At 40.8% G+C, this 18,428-nt stretch overlaps 1 protein-coding gene across 1 annotated transcript in view; it reads left to right on the forward strand.

Annotated features, from left to right (window-relative positions):
• The first annotated feature begins 5,688 nt into the window (after positions 1-5,688).
• Positions 5,689-18,428, forward strand: part of MELK (maternal embryonic leucine zipper kinase) — an 88,583-nt gene continuing 75,843 nt past the window's right edge. The window contains exons 1-4 of the mRNA XM_028108745.2: positions 5,689-5,791; positions 13,064-13,159; positions 15,277-15,362; positions 17,839-17,955. Of these exons, the coding sequence (XP_027964546.1) occupies positions 13,102-13,159; positions 15,277-15,362; positions 17,839-17,955 (261 nt within the window). The 5' untranslated portion in view covers positions 5,689-5,791; positions 13,064-13,101. The remainder of the gene's footprint in view (positions 5,792-13,063; positions 13,160-15,276; positions 15,363-17,838; positions 17,956-18,428) is intronic.

Here is an 18,428-nt window from a genome sequence, read left to right on the forward strand (position 1 = left end):
TTCCCACTTCTGTCACCTACAGTTTAGTTTCCTGGATTATTGTTTCTGCCCTTGCAGTAAAGACTTGCAGAAAACATCTTTATTTCCGCAGCAACATGCACATTAGCTCCTTGGGTGGGCAAGATTCCTACATTTTTGTGCATTCTCACTAATTTCATCAGGGAAACACCTCCTGCCCATGTCCCCAGGCCTTTGGGAGAGGATTATAGAGTTCTGAAATCACAGCATATAGCTTATTTGTTTCATCCAGAAAATCATTTTGTAAATTTTTTTATTTGAAGTAATTATGTCTGTTGCAAAAGATTGTAAAAATGCACATATTACTTTAAAAAGCAATTCAGCTTTGAAAAGGTAACAGACAAGTTTGGTATAAAATTCAAAAGGTACTGTCAAATGACAAAACTAAGACAGTTTAGTAACAAGCTTGATGTTCTTTGTGCAAAGGAAAACAATCCATGAATTGGGGGGAGTACTGTGCCTCACCAGTGGCGAAGCACTCTTCCCGTGGGATTTGGGGTAAGAAGGAGTTTTACAGAGCATTAGAAGCAGCAATACCGAAACAGGGCAAGATTGGCTAGGAGGCTGGGGATTTCCTCATAGGGCTAACAGGACCCCTTTTCTCAGGTAAGGTGAGCTAGCTAAAGCTGAGCTGGAGGACTGGGGTCGGTGTCTGAGATAGATTTCCATGACAGGTGTTTCCTGTAAGTGCAGGCCAATTTAGGCTTAGATTTGTGACGTGGGCCTCACCCTGCTGTGGGTCCTGATGCACCAATGAAGTTTATCAGTACAAAGCCTAAGTGGTGAAAAAGTTTTCTTTCCTCTTCTTTCCTCTAGCCAGTCAGGTCCCCCAGAGGTAATCTCGGCTACCAGTTTATTTCGTCTATGAATAAGTTGTAAATATTTCCCAGTTTGTGGCTGGCTTTTCAATTTATTTGTGTGGTTTTGTCATGTTGATGTTTTAACATTTTTATATAGTCTATTATTTTTAGATCTAAAAATTCATTTAAAAATGCATGCAATAACCCTCACACAAATGTTCATAACAGCTTTATTTGTAATAGCTCCAAACCAGAATCACCCCAGATGTCTTTCAGCATGTGAATGTATATATATGCACTACACACACACACCATGGAAAGCTATTCAGCAATAAAAAGGAATACACCATTGATACATGCAACACCTTGGATGAATCTGTTTTACAAAATGTTATCATTGGGGATATGGCATAATAAGAAATATATATTTGCTGTCTGCCTTCCCCCCCCCCCCCCTTTCCTGGCACACAGCTCCTAAAACCCTTGGAATCTCTGAAGCGGTAAGTGTATTTCTATATGTTAATGAGATGACTATTGGCTGGAGCCTCTGGAAAGCCCCTAAGGATGGAGGGGTTGATTTTTGCCAGAGGAATCAACATCGTGATTAGAGAATTGGAACTTTTAGCCCCATCCCCCAACCTCCAGGGAGGGCAGAGAGGTTGGAAGTTAATGATCAGTGGCTGGTGATTTAATCAATCATACCCACATAGTGAAGCCCCCATAGAAAACCCTAAGCCAAGCATTCAGAGAGCTTCCAGGTCACTGAACACATTGAAGTGCTGGGAGGGTGACTCGCCTGGAGAGAGCATGGAAGCTCCGAGCCCTTTTCCACATACCTTGCCCTATGCATCTCTTCCGTTTGGTTGTTCCTGAGTTGTATCCATTTAGAATAAACCAGTAATGTAGTAAGTAAACTGTTTTCCTGAGTTCTGTGAGCTGCTCTAACAAATTATCAAACTCGAGGAGGGGGTCATGGGAACTCCTGATTTATAGCTGGTTGGTCTGAAGCGCAGGAGGCCCAGACTCCAGATGGGCATCTGAAGTGGGTGCAATTTTGTGGACCAAACCCTTAGTGTGTGTCTAATGTGTTGTCTAATGCTAACTCTAGGTAGATAGTGTCAGAATTGAATTGAATTGTGAACATTAAGCTGGTGTCAGAGTGTTTAGCGTGAGTAGTAAAGAGGAAAAAAAGAGGTTTTTTTTCCCCTTATTTAGAGGGAAACTGAGCAAAGCATATAAGGGATCTTTCTGCATTATCTCTTATTACTACTGCATGTGAATCTATAATTACCTCAATAAAAATTTCAATTAAAAATACATGCAATATAGTAGCGTAGAAAGTAAAAACTAAGAGTCTCCTGTCCACAACCTAATTCCATTTTCTAGAGGGAATTTTAACACTACAAAATACATCCTTCCAGACATTTTCCTATACTTATACAGTTTTCTAAACAAAAATGGGGCTGTACTATTTATCTGTATAAGTAGCTATATTTTTTCACCTAAAAAGCAGACATCCTTCCATGGCATTTAAATTTGCCAGATATAGCAATTTAAAATATAAGATGCCCAGTGAAATTTGAATTTTGGATAAATACTGGATGATTTTTTAGTATAAATATGTCCGTATATGTTGCTTTTCTTACTTGGAAACCCTAATGGCAGTATATTTATCTACTTCTTTTGAAAAATTGGTTGCATAATATTCTAATGTGTAATATTTAGCCTTTGCCTATTGATGAGGGTACTCTTTTTGATCAGTGTTCATTATCATTCTTATTAATTCACAAAGTCTCTTAAATTTGTATGTACCTTAAACTTCAATTGTTCAAACTTCTCTCATGTTCAATTCAGCAAACATTAACAGAACTACAGCAGAAAAAGCCTGAGCTTCAGATCCCTGGCTCTGTTTCTTGCCGGGTAACTAAACTTCTTGAGCCTCAGTTTCCTCATCTGTAAAATGGGAATAGGAATATCTACTCTGCAGGATTAGAAATAACGTATCTACAGCCCCTAGTACAGTGTCTAGCAGAGAATGGAAACCTAAGAGATAAGCCATTGTTTATTTATAGTGATGTTAAGATCCTGTGGTAGGTGCTAAGAGTAAACAGAATTAAGAAATGTATTCCTCAGGCACCTGGGTGGCACACTCAATTAAGCGTCTGACTCTTGGTTTCAGCTTGGGCCCTGATCTCAGGGTCATGAGATTGAGCCCCATGATGAGCTCCCCACGTAGTGCGAGTCGGCTTGAGATTCTCTCTCCCTCTGCCCCTACCCCCCTCTAAAATCAGTAAATAAATCTTAAAAAATAAGAAATGTATTCCTGACATTTTTTGTTTACTTTTTATTTTGATACAATTTCAACATTATTGGAAAGTTGCAAGAATAGAACAGAACAAGGAACTCTCACATATCTTTTACTCAGATTCACTAATTCCACATTTTGCCCTATCATCATCGTCACTGTCATCATCATCATCGTCGTCATTCTCTCCTCCCTATCTCTGTTTTCCCCAGAACAAGGACACTCTCTTACATAACTACAGGTTCAATGATCAAAATTAGGAAATTTAACAAATTTCCAAGGTAGTTTTCAAATTCAAATTTCTGAAGTATTTTTTTATTTTTTATTTATTTATTTTTTTACTATTTTATTTATTTATTCGACAGAGAGAGACACAGCGAGAGAGGGAACACAAGCAGGGGGAGTGGGAGAGGGAGAGGCAGGCTTCCCACCGAGCAGGGAGCCTGATGTGGGGCTCGATCCCAGGACCCCGGGATCATGACCTGAGCTGAAGGCAGACGCTCAACGACTGAGCCACCCAGGGGCCCTGAAGTATTTTTTTTAAAGATTTATTTATTGGGGCGCCTGAGTGGCTCAGTCGTTAAGCGTCTGCCTTCAGCTCAGGTCATGATCCCGGGGTCCTGGGGTGGAGCCCCGCATCCGGCTCCCTGCTCTGCAGGAAACCTGCCTCTCTCTCTCCCACTCCCTCTGCTTGTGTTCCCTCTCTTGCTGTGTCTCTCTCTGTCGAATAAATAAATAAAATCTTTAAAAAAATAAAGATTTATTATTATTTATTTTGAGAGGGAGAGAGAGAATCCCAAGCAGACTCTACGCTGGGTGCAGAGTCCGACATGGGGCTTTATCTCATGACCCATGAGATCATGACCTGAGCTGAAACCAAGAGTCCGACTGAGCTACCAGGCACCTGTGAAGTATTTTTAATAGGCTTTTTTTTTTTTTTTTTAGAGCTATCCCCTTTTCTAGCAGGACTATGGCCAAAAACTTAATTTTGTATGGCTTCCCAATTTCTCTTGGATTGTATATAGGAATCAAGACATGGCTTATAACCTGGACTTAGTAAGGGAAGCAGCATTGCTGTGAATGGACTGAAGACTGCTTCCTGTCTCCACTGATGACTTAGCCACATATAGTGCTGACATCCTAAGCACAGTTCTTACCGGGCCTTGCCGAGGCCAGATACTCCTGTGCTGGCAGGGTGGGTCTTTCTCTGAAAGGTACATCTGCTCATCCCCCTCTCCTGGTCAGTACCCCACCCAATTCTAGCCGAGCACACAAGGCCTGACGAGGTGGGTCTCCACTTACCTGCTCTTCCTTTCTTGCCACACCCCGTCTCCTTGTGCTCAACCCAACATGCCTTGCTCTGAAGAGACTTGTATTTTCTTTTTCTTTAAGATTTTATTTATCTTTTGACACAGAGAGAGAGACAGCTAGAGAGGGAACACAAGCAGCGGGAGCGGGAGAGGGAGAGGGAGAAGCAGGCTCCTGGCTGAGCAGGAGCCTGATGCGGGGCTGGATCCCAGGACCCTGGGACCATGACCTGAGCCGAAGGCAGTCGCCTAACCGACTGAGCCACCCAGGCGCCCGAGCAACACATATCTTGGGGGGGTTTAGAGATAAAGGAAGTTTCCAAAGGAAGTTTTATACATTAAAGGAGATTTACGGGATGGAGGGGAGCAGACTAGGATTGCCTTTTGCTCTTTAGCAGAATATTAACATGGAGGCAGTTGAGTCCCTAGAGAAATGTCACTCTGCCTGTTTCAAGGACTTGTCAATGGGCTGTAGGGAGTAAGGAAATTTAATAATTTTTCTTCTGCCTTTGTTTCCCACACCAAACTGACTGAGACATCCAGGTGCCCCAAAAAGTAATGTCTATTTTAAAAATACATATGCAAATTTATGCTTAAGGTTTTCTTTCCTGTGGCTATAATTTTTTATTTTTTCTTCCAGATAGAGTTACCGTTACAATTGTAATTCATACAGAGATGAAAATCACATAATGATCAGACAGTGAACTGTATTAGAAAGACTTCCACTGTGAGGCAGGGTTGGTGTTTATGGTACCTTGAGTTACCGAATGGACAATTAATTTGGCCCCTGGGGGTTTTATTCCAGGTGGCAGCACATTTTAGTAAGATTTGGCGAGAGGAGAGGTATACTTGTATTTGATGGGTGAAAGAAGGGCCACTGGGCACGGAGAGGACAAAATGAGAACCGTGAAGGCTAGCAACTTTTCTGCAGATCAGTTTTAGGAAGCGGGGCGTAAGAAGGCTGAATTATGTGGAAACTTTGTACGTCCACGCCTCCTGGAGAACCTTCACATGCCCTCGGGTGAAGGCAGACCCACACGGAAGACTAACGCCTTACGTCACCGGCCCTGGCAGCCCCAGGACCACTCTGCAGACCCACTCCCTGTCCAGGCCTTCCGGCTGCTGGTCCGAACGCAACCGCGCGCCCCCGCTTCACCCAGACCGGCGCCACGCGCGCCCCCGCAGCGCCCCGCCCCTTCCGGCCCGGGAGGTTTGATTTCCTTGGCGGGCGGAAGCGGCCAGAACCCGACGATTCCAAGGCCTCCTCGGGGCTTCGGGCACTCGCCGCTTCGCTCGGGACGGCTGGCCGGCTCCAGTGTTCTTCTACCCCGCCCCGCCCCGCCCGGCCCTCCGCCCCTCAGGTCAGTGTCTCCCCGGGTAGGACCGGGGTCCGGGCTGTGCGCCGCGCGGGGGACCGGCAGCGTGAGCTCAGCTTGCTCCTGGCTCGCAGGAGACTGGAGAATTTACCCGGAGCCCCACCTTATGAGCCCACTTCTCGGATGACATAGTCAGGCTTTCCGACCCCCGGTTTTCTCCTCTGTAAGTGGGGATAATGATCGTACCTACCTCAGGGTTATTGGTGAGGGGCAGGCAAAGCGTTTGCCACTAAGTAGGCTGCGAGAGGTGTGAATTCCCATTGCACGTTATGTGTTACCCCTCCCTCTTCAGAGTCCAAATCCTTACTCTTCCTTCGCCTTCCTAAAGTAGTGGCTTAAGAGGCTCACACTAAAAGGGATATATCCAGCCTGCCAAAGCAGTAAAAGAAGCAGCACCACCAAGAAACTGGTGGGAAAAAGAAACTCCCAAAGGAGAGCATCTCAAGAAAGCGATCAGACCTGTAGCAGCCAGCCTGAGTAATTGTTCTTGAGCCTCACCTTTGGTATTTCTCTTTGGTAGTGGAATGGGGGAAAGTGGCGGCGGGTTTCAGAGGTACCTGGAGTTTTGCTTAGAAGCCAGTGTTCCTTAACTTTTTTGTTCATAATATGGTTTCTGTTTACTATGTTTGGGAGAAATCGGAAACTCCCTTACTGCACCATCATGGACTTCTTTCACCAGCGGATCTTACTTTCTTATGTATCTACTGTGGACCAACCAGATAGGCAGATGAGTCCCTTAACGCCTTTAGGGTGCGTTAAGGAATGCCTCTTCGTTGGTGCTCCCAGCATCCTCTGTAAAGGAGCAGGAGAGGATGTTAATTAAATGTATCAATTACAAGGCCACCTTACAAGCCATTCTGTATTCTACTTCTTATTTGAAATATCCTCGACGTCAGTATCTTAACCAAGCTCATAGATGAGGTAAATGTATTACCCAGCAGGTAATAGCATAGCCCCGCAGATACCATTAGTAAGAAATTGCCCCCAATTTATTGCTCTTCTATAAAACTTAATGATAAATCTTCCATTATCTAAGCACTTCCTTGTTGCCTCAGAGAAGTTCAAGATCCCAAATGTACATGCCCACAATTCTGTTTAGTCACACTGAGAAGGACATTCAGGTATCTGATTGGGGTCTAGTTTTCTTCTTCATTATCCACAGTTGAGAGACTGCCTTCCACATTGATCATATACCTCCTTTAAGCAGCTACAAAGTTGGATTACTCCAGTCCCATCCTTCCTGTGTTCTATATTTCTAAACTCTAGAGGATAAACAGGGCAGTTAAGAATATTTAGACCAGCTCTACAAAATTTAAAAACCAAGTAAACTCTGCTGTCATTATAGCAGTTTGCGATGCAAACACCAGTTTCCTTCTACAGTAGCAATAATGATGTTCCCTGGATTCAGTAGATATAATTGAGGCCCACATTTGTATTACTCAACCAAAAACATGGTATAATTTGAGGGGGCAGGCGGTAGATAAAGAAAAAGGAAGAAAGAGAAAGAGAAGGTGCTTGGTTTTGTCTTACACTGGCACAAGTTGATCTCTGCTAGTTGACTTGAGGCCATGACCTGGAAGTTCAAAACTCATCTGGGAGAAATCTGTCAAGTTAATTGTGAATTCTTATATCTCTGATCTGGGGAAGTGAATTCCAACGTCATACAAATGGTTGTCTCCTTTTGAGTATGGCAACAAAGTCCAGTCCTTTGTATGGAATTTAGACACATACGGTTGGCAATTAGGATTCTTATATTTTGTGAGGCCTTTGTCCATTTCCATCTCATGGTTTTTAAGCTTTGAAATGTCCTTTTGTGTTTCCTTTTTAGCCCCTGTGTTCTGAATACCCCAATACTGCCTTAGTTGGGCTTTGAACAGATTTATAGCCTTACATTCCCCCATTTCTAATATCTTGCTCTTTCTCTTCTTCCTCATCAGGATCCCAAAGATTTCTTTTTCTTTTTTTCCTTTCTTTTAGAGAGAGAGTGTACGGGAGCAGTGGGGAGGAGCAGAGGGGAGAGAGAGAATCCTAAGCAGGCTCCACGCCCAGCACGGAGCCAGATGTGGGGCTAGATCCCATGACCCTGAAATCATGACCTGATCTGAAACCAAGAGTTGGATGCTTAACTGACTGAGTCACCCAAGTGCCCCCCCTTTTTTAAAAAGAGATTTTACTTTTAAGTAATCTCTACACCCAATGTGGGGCTCAAACTCACAACCACGAGATGAAGAGTTGCATGCCCCAACTACTGAGCCATCTAGGAGCCCCAGAATCCCAAAGATTTCTTGTGTTGACTTGTACTTTTACTGCTGTTGTTGTCTGTTTTGAAATTTCTTAGTCATATGAGCCCTGTCTTTTTGGGGTGTGATTCCACTTCATTCCCACCTTTGGCCCACTGACAAATACTCTTTATTTTTTATTATTTATTTATTTATTTGACAGAGAGAGACACAGAGAGAGAGGGAACACAAGCAGGGGGAGTGGGAGAGGGAGAAGCAGGCTTCCCACACAGCAGGGAGCCCGACGCGGGGCTCGATCCCAGGACCCCGGGATCACGACCTGAGCCGAAGGCAGACGCCTAACGACTGAGCCACCCAGGCGCCCCTGACAAATACTCTTTAAAAGATTTCTGAATTAGTACTGCTGTTAAGGATATTTTTAATCCTATGCCTCAGGTGCCGGTGAGAATAAATATGACCTCTGTGATGTCTCCTTGCCTGGAGTAACTTTTGCCACTGCAGCAGAAGCAGAATATTTTATATCCCAGCTTTCTGTGACCTGACTTTGCTTCTTCCGTTGCCTTCCCCCATTCATGCAGGTTCAGCTAGATTAAAAGTTCAGCCTAATTAAGTTGGCCCAATGCCATCTCTTCCTAGGAAATAGCTACTATTTATTGGATCAGAATGTCTTTTGTCCATGATCTTTATCTTTCTTGCTATAATAGCTTTGGCGTTGAGATTGAAACTGTTTAGTTTTTTTTAAGGCTGATATTTTCCTTGAGTTTTAGTTTTCCTTCCAAAGCTTCTGCTCTAGTGTTCTGTTCACCGACCAAATTTTTGAAGGATTTTTACTTGCTGACAGTAATTTATATTTTATCTCTAAGTAAAATGATTCATGGAATCAGAGTGCTTTAGGCATTTTAAAAGGAGATTTAAAAGGATATTTTGAAAAAAATATCTTTTGCAGCTCTTGGGCTTTTGATTATTTCATTGACAGTTTTTTCTCTACCTCAATTTAAGAAGGTGCCCCATCCTCACCGTAGTAAGGATTTCCCCTTTTACTGTTTTTTTTTTTTTTTTTTTTTAAATAAACTCACCACACTCCTGAGGTAGAACTTGCATTCTAGATCTTCCAAAGTCATGACCATTTTTAAGGCTTAGTAACATGCTGGCCACTTAGCTCTGCATGAGCGAGGAAGAGGAACAGAGAATATGAAGGTAGTCAACATGGTGCTGGCCACTCATCAATCCCAAGCCTTTGGCAGGGTTGTTAGAGCTCTGCCTGTTGGTGAAGGGAGACTATCTGGCCCTAGAAATGAGCATTAACACCAGGTTTCCACTACTGAGAGGCAGCAATCAAGATGGATAAGCTTTGCCCTTTCCAGGTGGAACTTAACTTCCCAAGTCCGAGTTGGATATGCATGTACTCACTTAATTTTTCGAGATGTTAGAGAGAATGGGGTCTGAGGATCCAGAACCCTATTCTGCCATAGGTAGTCCGCTGCAGGTGACCAAGGAAGATTTTTGCACAGGGGTCAGGCCAGCAAAGGAGGATTTCATTACTAGCTGGGTATTGGCCTCAAACCCCTTTGTGAACTCTAGAGTCCTGGGGTGCTGTGCTGGATTAAATGGGAGATTCTTTGTGCCTGACTCAGTGACCTCTACTTCCCTGGGCTTCCTGATTCCTGCTTGGCTTTCTAAGGGGTGTTGGGACATCTCTTCCCATGGTTGAAATCCCTAACCCTGTCGTTCCGCACCAGCCTCTGAGAAGGAGAGCCCCTTAGAGAAGCCATTTCTGTATAGGTTCAGAGATCTTTCACCCCATGTCTACCCATAAAGAAATCTCCACTTTGCAGTACTGAGACTCATGTTCTAGGACTTGACCTATATATGAACACTTTTAGAAAATTTTAGAAATCTACTTCCTCGAAACTTTCTTTTACTCATTTTACTTTTTTCTTCCTTCTTGGCTTCCATGAAACTATATTCTTCTAATTCTTTTCTTTTTCCTTTTTGCCTTTTCCCACTCTTAGCTATGGGACTGGTATGGGTAAGATCTTAGCTGTCTACATTTTAAAGATTTGTCTTTCACTTTTAAGTCTTTACACTAACTGTAATTGATTTTGTGTGTGGTATGAGAGATCCAGTATTCTTTTTTTCCATGTGGCTAACCAATTGTCCCAGCTCCAAATCTGCATTTCCATTTGCTGGTACTCCTAAAAGCAGTTTCAGTTCAGTACATGTAGATTTTTTTTTGTTGTTGTTTATTTTAACTCTTGGAATCTTTGCACTTAAATTCCCTCTTTTTGGAATACTCTTTCTCTCCTTTTTGGGCTCACAACTCCTGTTGAGGCCTACTGACCAAAGACCACTAAACACATCTGGACTAAAAACATTAGGAAGCTTACCTGATTTTTGTGTTTTTTTTTTTTCCCATAGATTTATTGATATATATTAGCTTACCTGATTTTTGAAAAAACAAACAAAACAAAAACATTAGGTTTTCTTAGCTTGCTGCAGCAAGAGAAACCATACTCCCTAGGAACCGAAAAGGGGCTTACAGGATTTGAGCTGTGCTGGTGATTTTAAGAAAGGATTAGAGAAGCAAGGACCAGTTTTAGAATGGATATTGTCAAAGAGCTGTGGCGTTTCAGCAGGTGGGTATCTTAACAAAGCAGGATGTGGGAGGACAACATCGGTCAGAAAACACCAGTCAGTCTAAGAAAGGATCATTATCATTTTAATTTTTATTATTATTTTTTAAAGATTTTATTTATTTGACACAGAGAGAGGGAACACAAGAGGGGGAGTGGGAGAGGGGCTCATGACCTGAGTTGAAGGCAGATGCTTAACCACCTGAGCCACCCAGGTGCCCCAGGATCATTATCATCCCTCCAATTTGGTTACCTGAGGGCTGATTTTCTTTTTCTCACTTTTCATTCTTTGAATTGGATCTTGGCTTAAATATTACCTTCTCAGCAACCCATTCTGACCACTATTGCCTATTTCTTTCCCAGTATTTATGACAACTTTTAATTATTTATTATCTATTTGCTTTTTGTCTTCTCTGCTGGAATGCAAGATTCATGAGGGCAGGGACCACATTTCTTTTCTTCTCCATTACAGAGTTAGTGTAAAACACAGGTCTGACACAGCATAGGTGCTCAGTAAGCACATCTGTATGATAAATGAAAAAAAGAAAATGCAGGGTTGATAGTCTGATTGCAGTAGCACTTCTGCCTGATATACTGCTAATCTCTAGTTAAAGTCAACTAACAGCATATCCTCCACAAATGGGACAAAGCTGGTATGACTGTGACCTTAGATATTCATGTACACAATAGGGCCCTACTCATCCCCATGATTTTTTGTAATTCTACTTAATTTTAAAACAGAAAAAAATAATATCTACCTAAGACTTTTTTTACAGCTAATTTATATCTACTTTTTTTTTTTAAAGATTTTATTTATTTATTTGACAGAGACACAGCGAGAGAGGGAACTCAAGCAGGGGGAGTGGGAGAGGGAGAAGCAGGCTTCCAGGGGAGCAGGGAGCCTAATGTGGGGCTGGATCCCAGGACCCTGGGATCATGACCTGAGCAGAAGGCAGACGCTTAAGACTGAGCCACCCAGGTGCCCCTATATATACTTTTTGATACATACTTAAAAGTATGTATCAACATGGTTTTGAAATGTGCGGGTCCACTTATACATGGATTTTTTTTTTAAAGATTTTATTTATTTATTTTTCAAAGAGAGAGCACAAGCAGGGAGAGTGGGAGGCAGAGGGAGAAGAAGCAGGCTCCCCACTGAGCAAGGAGCCTGATGGGGGACTCAGTCCCAGGACCCCGAGATCATGACCTGAACCAAAACCAAGAGTCAGATGCTTAACCGACTGAGCCACCCAGGCACTCGTCTTATGATTTTCTTAATAACATTTTCTTTTCTCTAATTTACCTTATTGTAAGAATTTAGTATATAATACATATGGCATACAACATATGTGTTAATTGACTGTTTATGCTATTGATAAGGCTTCCTGTCAACAGTAGGCTGTTAGTAGTTAAGTTTTGGGGGAGTCAAAAGTTATATGTGGATTTTTGACGGTGCAAGGAAGTCCTTGCCCTTAACCCCTGTATTGTTCGAGGACCAACTGTATATGTAACACATGTAAATTGTGGAGCATAGTAATAAAATATGTATCTATCTCATTATATGTTTCTTAAAATTGTTTATCATTGGAATCTTAATTTGCATTTTCCCAATGACTAATAAAACTGAATGTTTTTTCATGTTTTTATTGGTCATTTGTGTTTTTTTATGATATGCCTTTTTGTTTTATATGCTTTTTTCTTTTGGGTTGTCTTTTTCTATATTATATATAGTATATTCTGGATAAAAATCCATTGTTTATAAGTGTTAACAAATATTTTCTCACATTTATGGCTTTCTTTTTTTTAAGGTTATCTTTAGACATGCAAAAGTTCTGAATTTTAGGGGCACCTGGGTGGCGCAGTCGTTAAGCGTCTGCCTTTGGCTCAGGTCATGATCCCGGGGTCCTGGGATCGAGCCCCACATCGGGCTCCTTGCTCAGTGGGAAGTCTGCTTCTCCCTCTCTCCCTCCCTCTCCCTCTGCTTGTGTTTCCTCTCTTGCTATGTCTCTCTCTGTCAAATAAATAAATAAAATCTTAAAAAAAAAAGTTCTGAACTTTAATGTTTAATGTATGATTTTTTTATGATTAGTACTTTCTATATTTAAAAGTTTCTCTTCTGTCTTAAAATCACACAATATTCTTTAAAAATTTTTAAAGGTTTATCTTTCATATATAAGTCTTTCCTTGATCTGAAGTTGATTTTTATATATGGTATGAGATAGGAAGCCAGTTGTTGTGTCTTTTTTTTTCTTAACCATATAGCCAATCAGTTTTTCTGGTATCATTTATATGCCTATGATGTATTTATATGTACACTTATAAGAGTGGAGGAGATAATCTCATAGTAGTTCCTTTTTTCATCATGTACTATTTCTATCTTGCAGGTTCTTTTTGTAATATTGTATAAACCTCCAGGAAGACTATGAAAGATTATGATGAACTTCTCAAATACTATGAATTATATGAAACTATTGGGACAGGTAATTGTTATTTTTTTCCCTGGAGGCAGAGGACAGATCAACTATTTGAGATTATAGTGCATTTGGGCAGTCATGAACTTTTCAGTTTAATTTTAAAATTCTTAAACCTACTTTAGAAAGAAAAAGTAGAGCAATAGAGAGGAGAGTAGTAGGAGAGGTCTTGTGGGTCCTTTTATTTAGAATAAAGGTCACTGGAGAGTTTTGAGCCAAGGAGTGATCTATCTGACCTTTGTTTTTTTTTAAGATTTTATTTATTTATTTGAGAGAGAGAGAGAGAGAGCACGTGCACCAGTGGGAGAAGGGAGGGAAAGGGAGAAGCAGGCTCCCTGCTAAGCAGGATCATGAGCTGAGCCGAAGGCAGATGCTTTTTTTTTTTTAAATATTTTATTATTTATTTTGACAGAGAGAGAGAGAGACAGTGAGAGAGGGAATACAAGCAGGGTTGGGAGAGGGAGAAGCAGGCTTCCCGCTGAGCAGAGAGCCCGATGTGGGGCTTGATCCCAGGACCCTGGGACCATGACCTGAGTGGAAGGCAGATGCTTAACGACTGAGCCACCCAGGTGCCCCCTGACCTTTGTTTTTAAGGGTCACTCTGGCTGCTTGGCTGTGAAAAGTTTGGGCTGGGAAAGGCAGGGGCAGAAGCAGAGAGTTGTTAGGAGTTTATTGCAATAATTCAGGTGAGTGATGCTGGAGATGATGGGGACTTGAATGAGGGTGATAGCAGTAAAGGTAGTGAAAGGGTGGGATTCTTTACACTGTGTGTGTGTGTGTGTGTGTGTGTGTATTTTAATTTATTGGTGTGTAACAAAATATACAAAATAAATTCGTCTTGATGGAGTTTTATGTACACATCCACCTACATGTTCCCTGTTCAGATTAAGACAGAAAGTTTCCAGTCAGTACCTCCCTCTTTCCCCCAAGGTAACACTGATGTGTTTTGAAGACAGAGCCAATGGGATTTGTTGATGGGTTGGATACGGAGTGCGTGACAAAAGAGAAGGGCTAAGGATGGCTCCTGGGTTTTTGGAAAATGTTGAGTTGCCATTTACTGAGATGGGGAAGACCATAAGAGGGACCACCAGGAGCTTCTTTTTAGAAATGTTACATTGGCAATTTTTTTTTTAAGATTTTATTTATTTATTTGACAGAGGGAGAGAGAGCACAAGCAGGGGGAGTTGGCAGACGGAGGCAGAGGGAGAAGCAGGTTCCCCGTTGAGCAGGGAGTCTGATGTGGGACTCGATCCCAGGATCCTGGGATCATGACCTGAGCTGAAGGCAGTCACTTAACCAACTGAGCCACCCAGACACCTTTTTTTTTTTAAAGATTTTATTTATTTATTTGAGAGAGAAAGTGCACAAGCAGAGGGGGAGGGGTTGAGGGAGAGGGAGAAGCAGGCTCCCTGCATAGGGATGGATGTGGGGCTCCATCCCAGGACCCTGGGGTCATGACCTGAGCTGAAGGCAGACGTTTAATCGACTGAGCCACCCAGGTGCCCCAAGTTGGCAATTTCTTTTAGATACTGATGTATAGACATTTATCCAGCTTTTGATCCAGTTTTGAAACATAATATCCTGCTTTTGATCCAGTTTTAAAACTGAGAGGCTGTTTCCTGTTGTCTTTTTTCTCAGCAACTTTATATTGTGTTCTATTAGTGTTAATTATAAAACGAATTTAATTGCAATGTTAATTGTTAAGCAAATTTCTAAGCAGCGAATTCTGTTTTCCTGTTTTCTTCAACCCAAAGTTAAAGATACTATCATGGTAAAAAACAATCTTCAGCTAGGCATTGGATGAGGAGACGTTAGGGTCATGGCTAACACTTTGGAAGCAACAGGAAGAAAGAGCCACAAATTTCCAGGAAAATCTGGATTGATAGAGCCTTTTAAAAGCGTATGGAGGGGTGCCTGGCTGGCTTAGTTGGAGTGTGCCACTCTTGATCTTGGGGTTGTGAGTTTGAGGCCCTCATTGGGTATAGAGGTTACTTAAACATAAAATGTTAAAAGAAAGAAAATAAAAGCATATGGAAAGAAATTTGTGCCTGAGTCCTCTGGTTGCTCTGATGATGATTTTAGGTTACTCTTGCTTATCTCTTTATAATACATTTTCCTATACTTAGGTGGCTTTGCAAAGGTCAAACTTGCCTGCCATATCCTCACCGGAGAAATGGTAGCTATAAAAATCATGGATAAAAATGCACTAGGGGTAAGTTTAAGATTATTTAAAAAATATGTATAGATCAGTTTTGTAAATTAACACCTGAATTTGCTCAAATGTCCTGGTTACTACTTTTATGAGAATCATCTTTCTATAGCTTTTCTTTTTTTGGCTTTTTAAAAAATTGCCAGTTATGTATAAAGTAATCTGGGGGAAGGGCAATTTAATTTTAATGCTGGGCAGTGGTACACATCTGGAGTTGGTAGGATCCATTTTCCTGCAGTTGTTTCATAGTCATACATGTGTTTCTGGATATTAATATCTCCCCATGACCCCCGTACTAAACATTGATCTCTTTTTACTGTGGATAGGTCTTGTCCTAGAATTTTATTCAAAGTGACCTTAGAAGTTATCTCATGAAATCCTTTTTGTAATCAGCCTTTTTCTCTTCTACATGGATGCTTCCAGGATTGAGCTGCTCATTACCTCCAAAAGCAGCCCATTCAATCAGTATGTGGTCTTGGTTTTAATGTACCTAAAGTACCTAAAGTTTTTTTTGTTTTTGTATTAAGGGAAGACGTGTCTCTTTGGATGGTCTTTTTGGGCCTGTTTTACCCTTTCTAGTGTTTGAAGTCACCCTGAGTGGTCTTTTGTTTCTAATTCTTTTACCATCCCACATATGGTTTGGTTTCTTTGTTTTTCTTTATTCTGGTCTCCTTCTGTTTGGAATTCACTAGTCTCGTGGTATGGATCTGTGGCCGTTTCTTTTTTCAACGGTGAATTAGAAAACTTTAAAAATCATTTTTTTCTCTAACCAAAAATCTCTGAGTGTTAAAATGTTTTTTCTTGTGGATTAAGTTAGCATTATAATTATTAGTAGTGTACATCTGAGTAAAACAGCACAAACATTTTATAAATGTTGATAATTATCAAACATAAAAAATAACAATTTACTGAAAATACATTTTAAAATTAGTCACATTGAACTTCTTTTGGTCTCCCTTGTTGAAATGAGACAATTTAACATTAATTATTACCTTATTTATTTTTATTTATTTTTCAACATATAAGTGCTGATTAACATAACGTAAATAAGTCAGAGGGAACGTGAGGAGTTTTATCATAGCAGTGTCACTCAATTCTTTGAACTCCTTCCAAGATAAATGCCAGAATCACACAGCGACCTAATCAGAACCTATTTTTAATAATCTATCAACCAACAATTCAGGTTCTCCTTCAGTATTTTTGTTTTTCATTGTTCAATATTGTATAAATAAATTGGATAGATAAAAAGGCATTTAAAACCATTTTTCTTGAGCATTTAAAGCAGATTACAAATCTGATTAATTCCTTTAAGCAATTTAAACTTCAGTTATAACTTTAGTATGCCTTATTCATGTGAACACTACAAATGCTTTAATAGCAAACAGAATATGAACTGTTTGTTACAAAATGTATTACCACACTGATACTCAAAACTTATTCTAAAGCATCAATATAATGATGTTAATTCATTATTCCTACTTGTTTTTGTATTTTTTGTTGTTCGTATGCTTATTTTAATTGCTTCCTGGGACTTTAATAATGTTTTTATTACTCCCAGGGTTTTAGTCATCAGACTCCCACTCCTCCCAAAAAAGACAAAAAGATTGTCATTTTGAAATAGTCAAAGTTACAATTGATCCTGGTCAAGACCTGACATCTGTGGGGCGCCTGAGTGGCTCATTCGTTAGGCATCTGCCTTCAGCTCAGGTCATGATCCCAGGGTCCTGGGATCGAGCCCTGCATCGGGCTCCCTGCTCGGCGGGAAGCCTGCTTCTCCCTCTCATACTCCCCCTGCTTGTGTTCCCTCTCTTGCTGTCTCTCTCTCTGTCAAATAAATAAATAAAATCTTTAAAAAAAAAAAAAACCTGACATCTGTCAGGTCCTACCTAATTGGACGTTAAGCCACTGATCATTAGATTGAGCCTCTTTTTACAATAAAGTTTTACTTATTATTTCATGGATATCTAGATTTCTGTCTTTAATATGGACTTGGAAATTTTTTCAACTTGGCTCTTCCTCCTTTCCAACTAACTTTTTGTTTTGAAAATTTTGAAGCCCATAGAAAAGGTGGAAGATTGAAACAGTGAAGACCTGTGTGTCTTTCACCTACGTCACCAGTTTTTAGCTCAGCATGCTTCTTAAGGGATGCTGCTAAGACTGAAAATGGTAGTGCAGGCATGTCTCTGTTATTTTCCTTGTTTAGAATGCTAACCTTCTAAGGGAGTCTGAGACTCTCTTGATTTTTCTGGATGTTGTACTATTGACCCACATCAAACTAGTCTTTCATAAAACCCTCAAGGCTTTTTTTTGTGTGTGTGTATGTGTACATAAAATAACTTTTGTTATATTTTTCTATGCTTTGAACAGTTCGTTTTGAGGCTGTTGGTTGTTTTTGCTACTCAGTATTAAAGCTGTTGATATTAATGCTTGGTGTACTTCCCAAATCGGTTTATTGCTCATGTAATGTGTTTTGTCACAGAGTGATTTGCCCCGGGTCAAAACAGAGATTGAGGCCTTGAAGAACCTGAGACATCAGCATATATGTCAACTCTACCATGTGCTAGAGACAGCCAACAAAATATTCATGGTTCTTGAGGTTAGTAGTATGGTCTAGAGATCTAAAGGTATTTGATCACTGTCTTAGTCTGTTTGGGCTGCTACAACAGATATCACAGATTGGGTAGTTTTTTTCTCACAGTTCTGGAGGCTGGGAATTCCAAGATCAAGGCGCTGGCATGATCAGGTGATGGCCCTCTCCCTGATTCCTAGCTGATGCCTTCTTGCTGTGTCTTTACCAGTAGAGGGGCCAAGGGATCTTTCTGGAATCTCATTTATAAGAGAATTAATTCCACTCATGAGGGCTCCACCCTCATGTCCTAATCACTTCCCAAAGGCTCTACCTCCTAGAACCATCATCTTTTGGGGGTTAGGATTTTGACATACCAATTTTGGAGGGAAATCAAATATTCAGACCATTTCCATTCACTTTATCAATAGTTAAGGGAAAACTATGTTTCACCTAAAAGATTAAAATAAATGTTAAGCAGCTTACCTGTTTGAGTTCTGTCT

The sequence above is a fragment of the Eumetopias jubatus genome, unplaced genomic scaffold (genome assembly GCF_037043125.1).
Source record: "Eumetopias jubatus isolate StellerSeaLion01/CBP00866 unplaced genomic scaffold, mEumJub1_p1.0 scaffold_15, whole genome shotgun sequence".
NCBI lineage: Eukaryota > Metazoa > Chordata > Mammalia > Carnivora > Otariidae > Eumetopias > Eumetopias jubatus.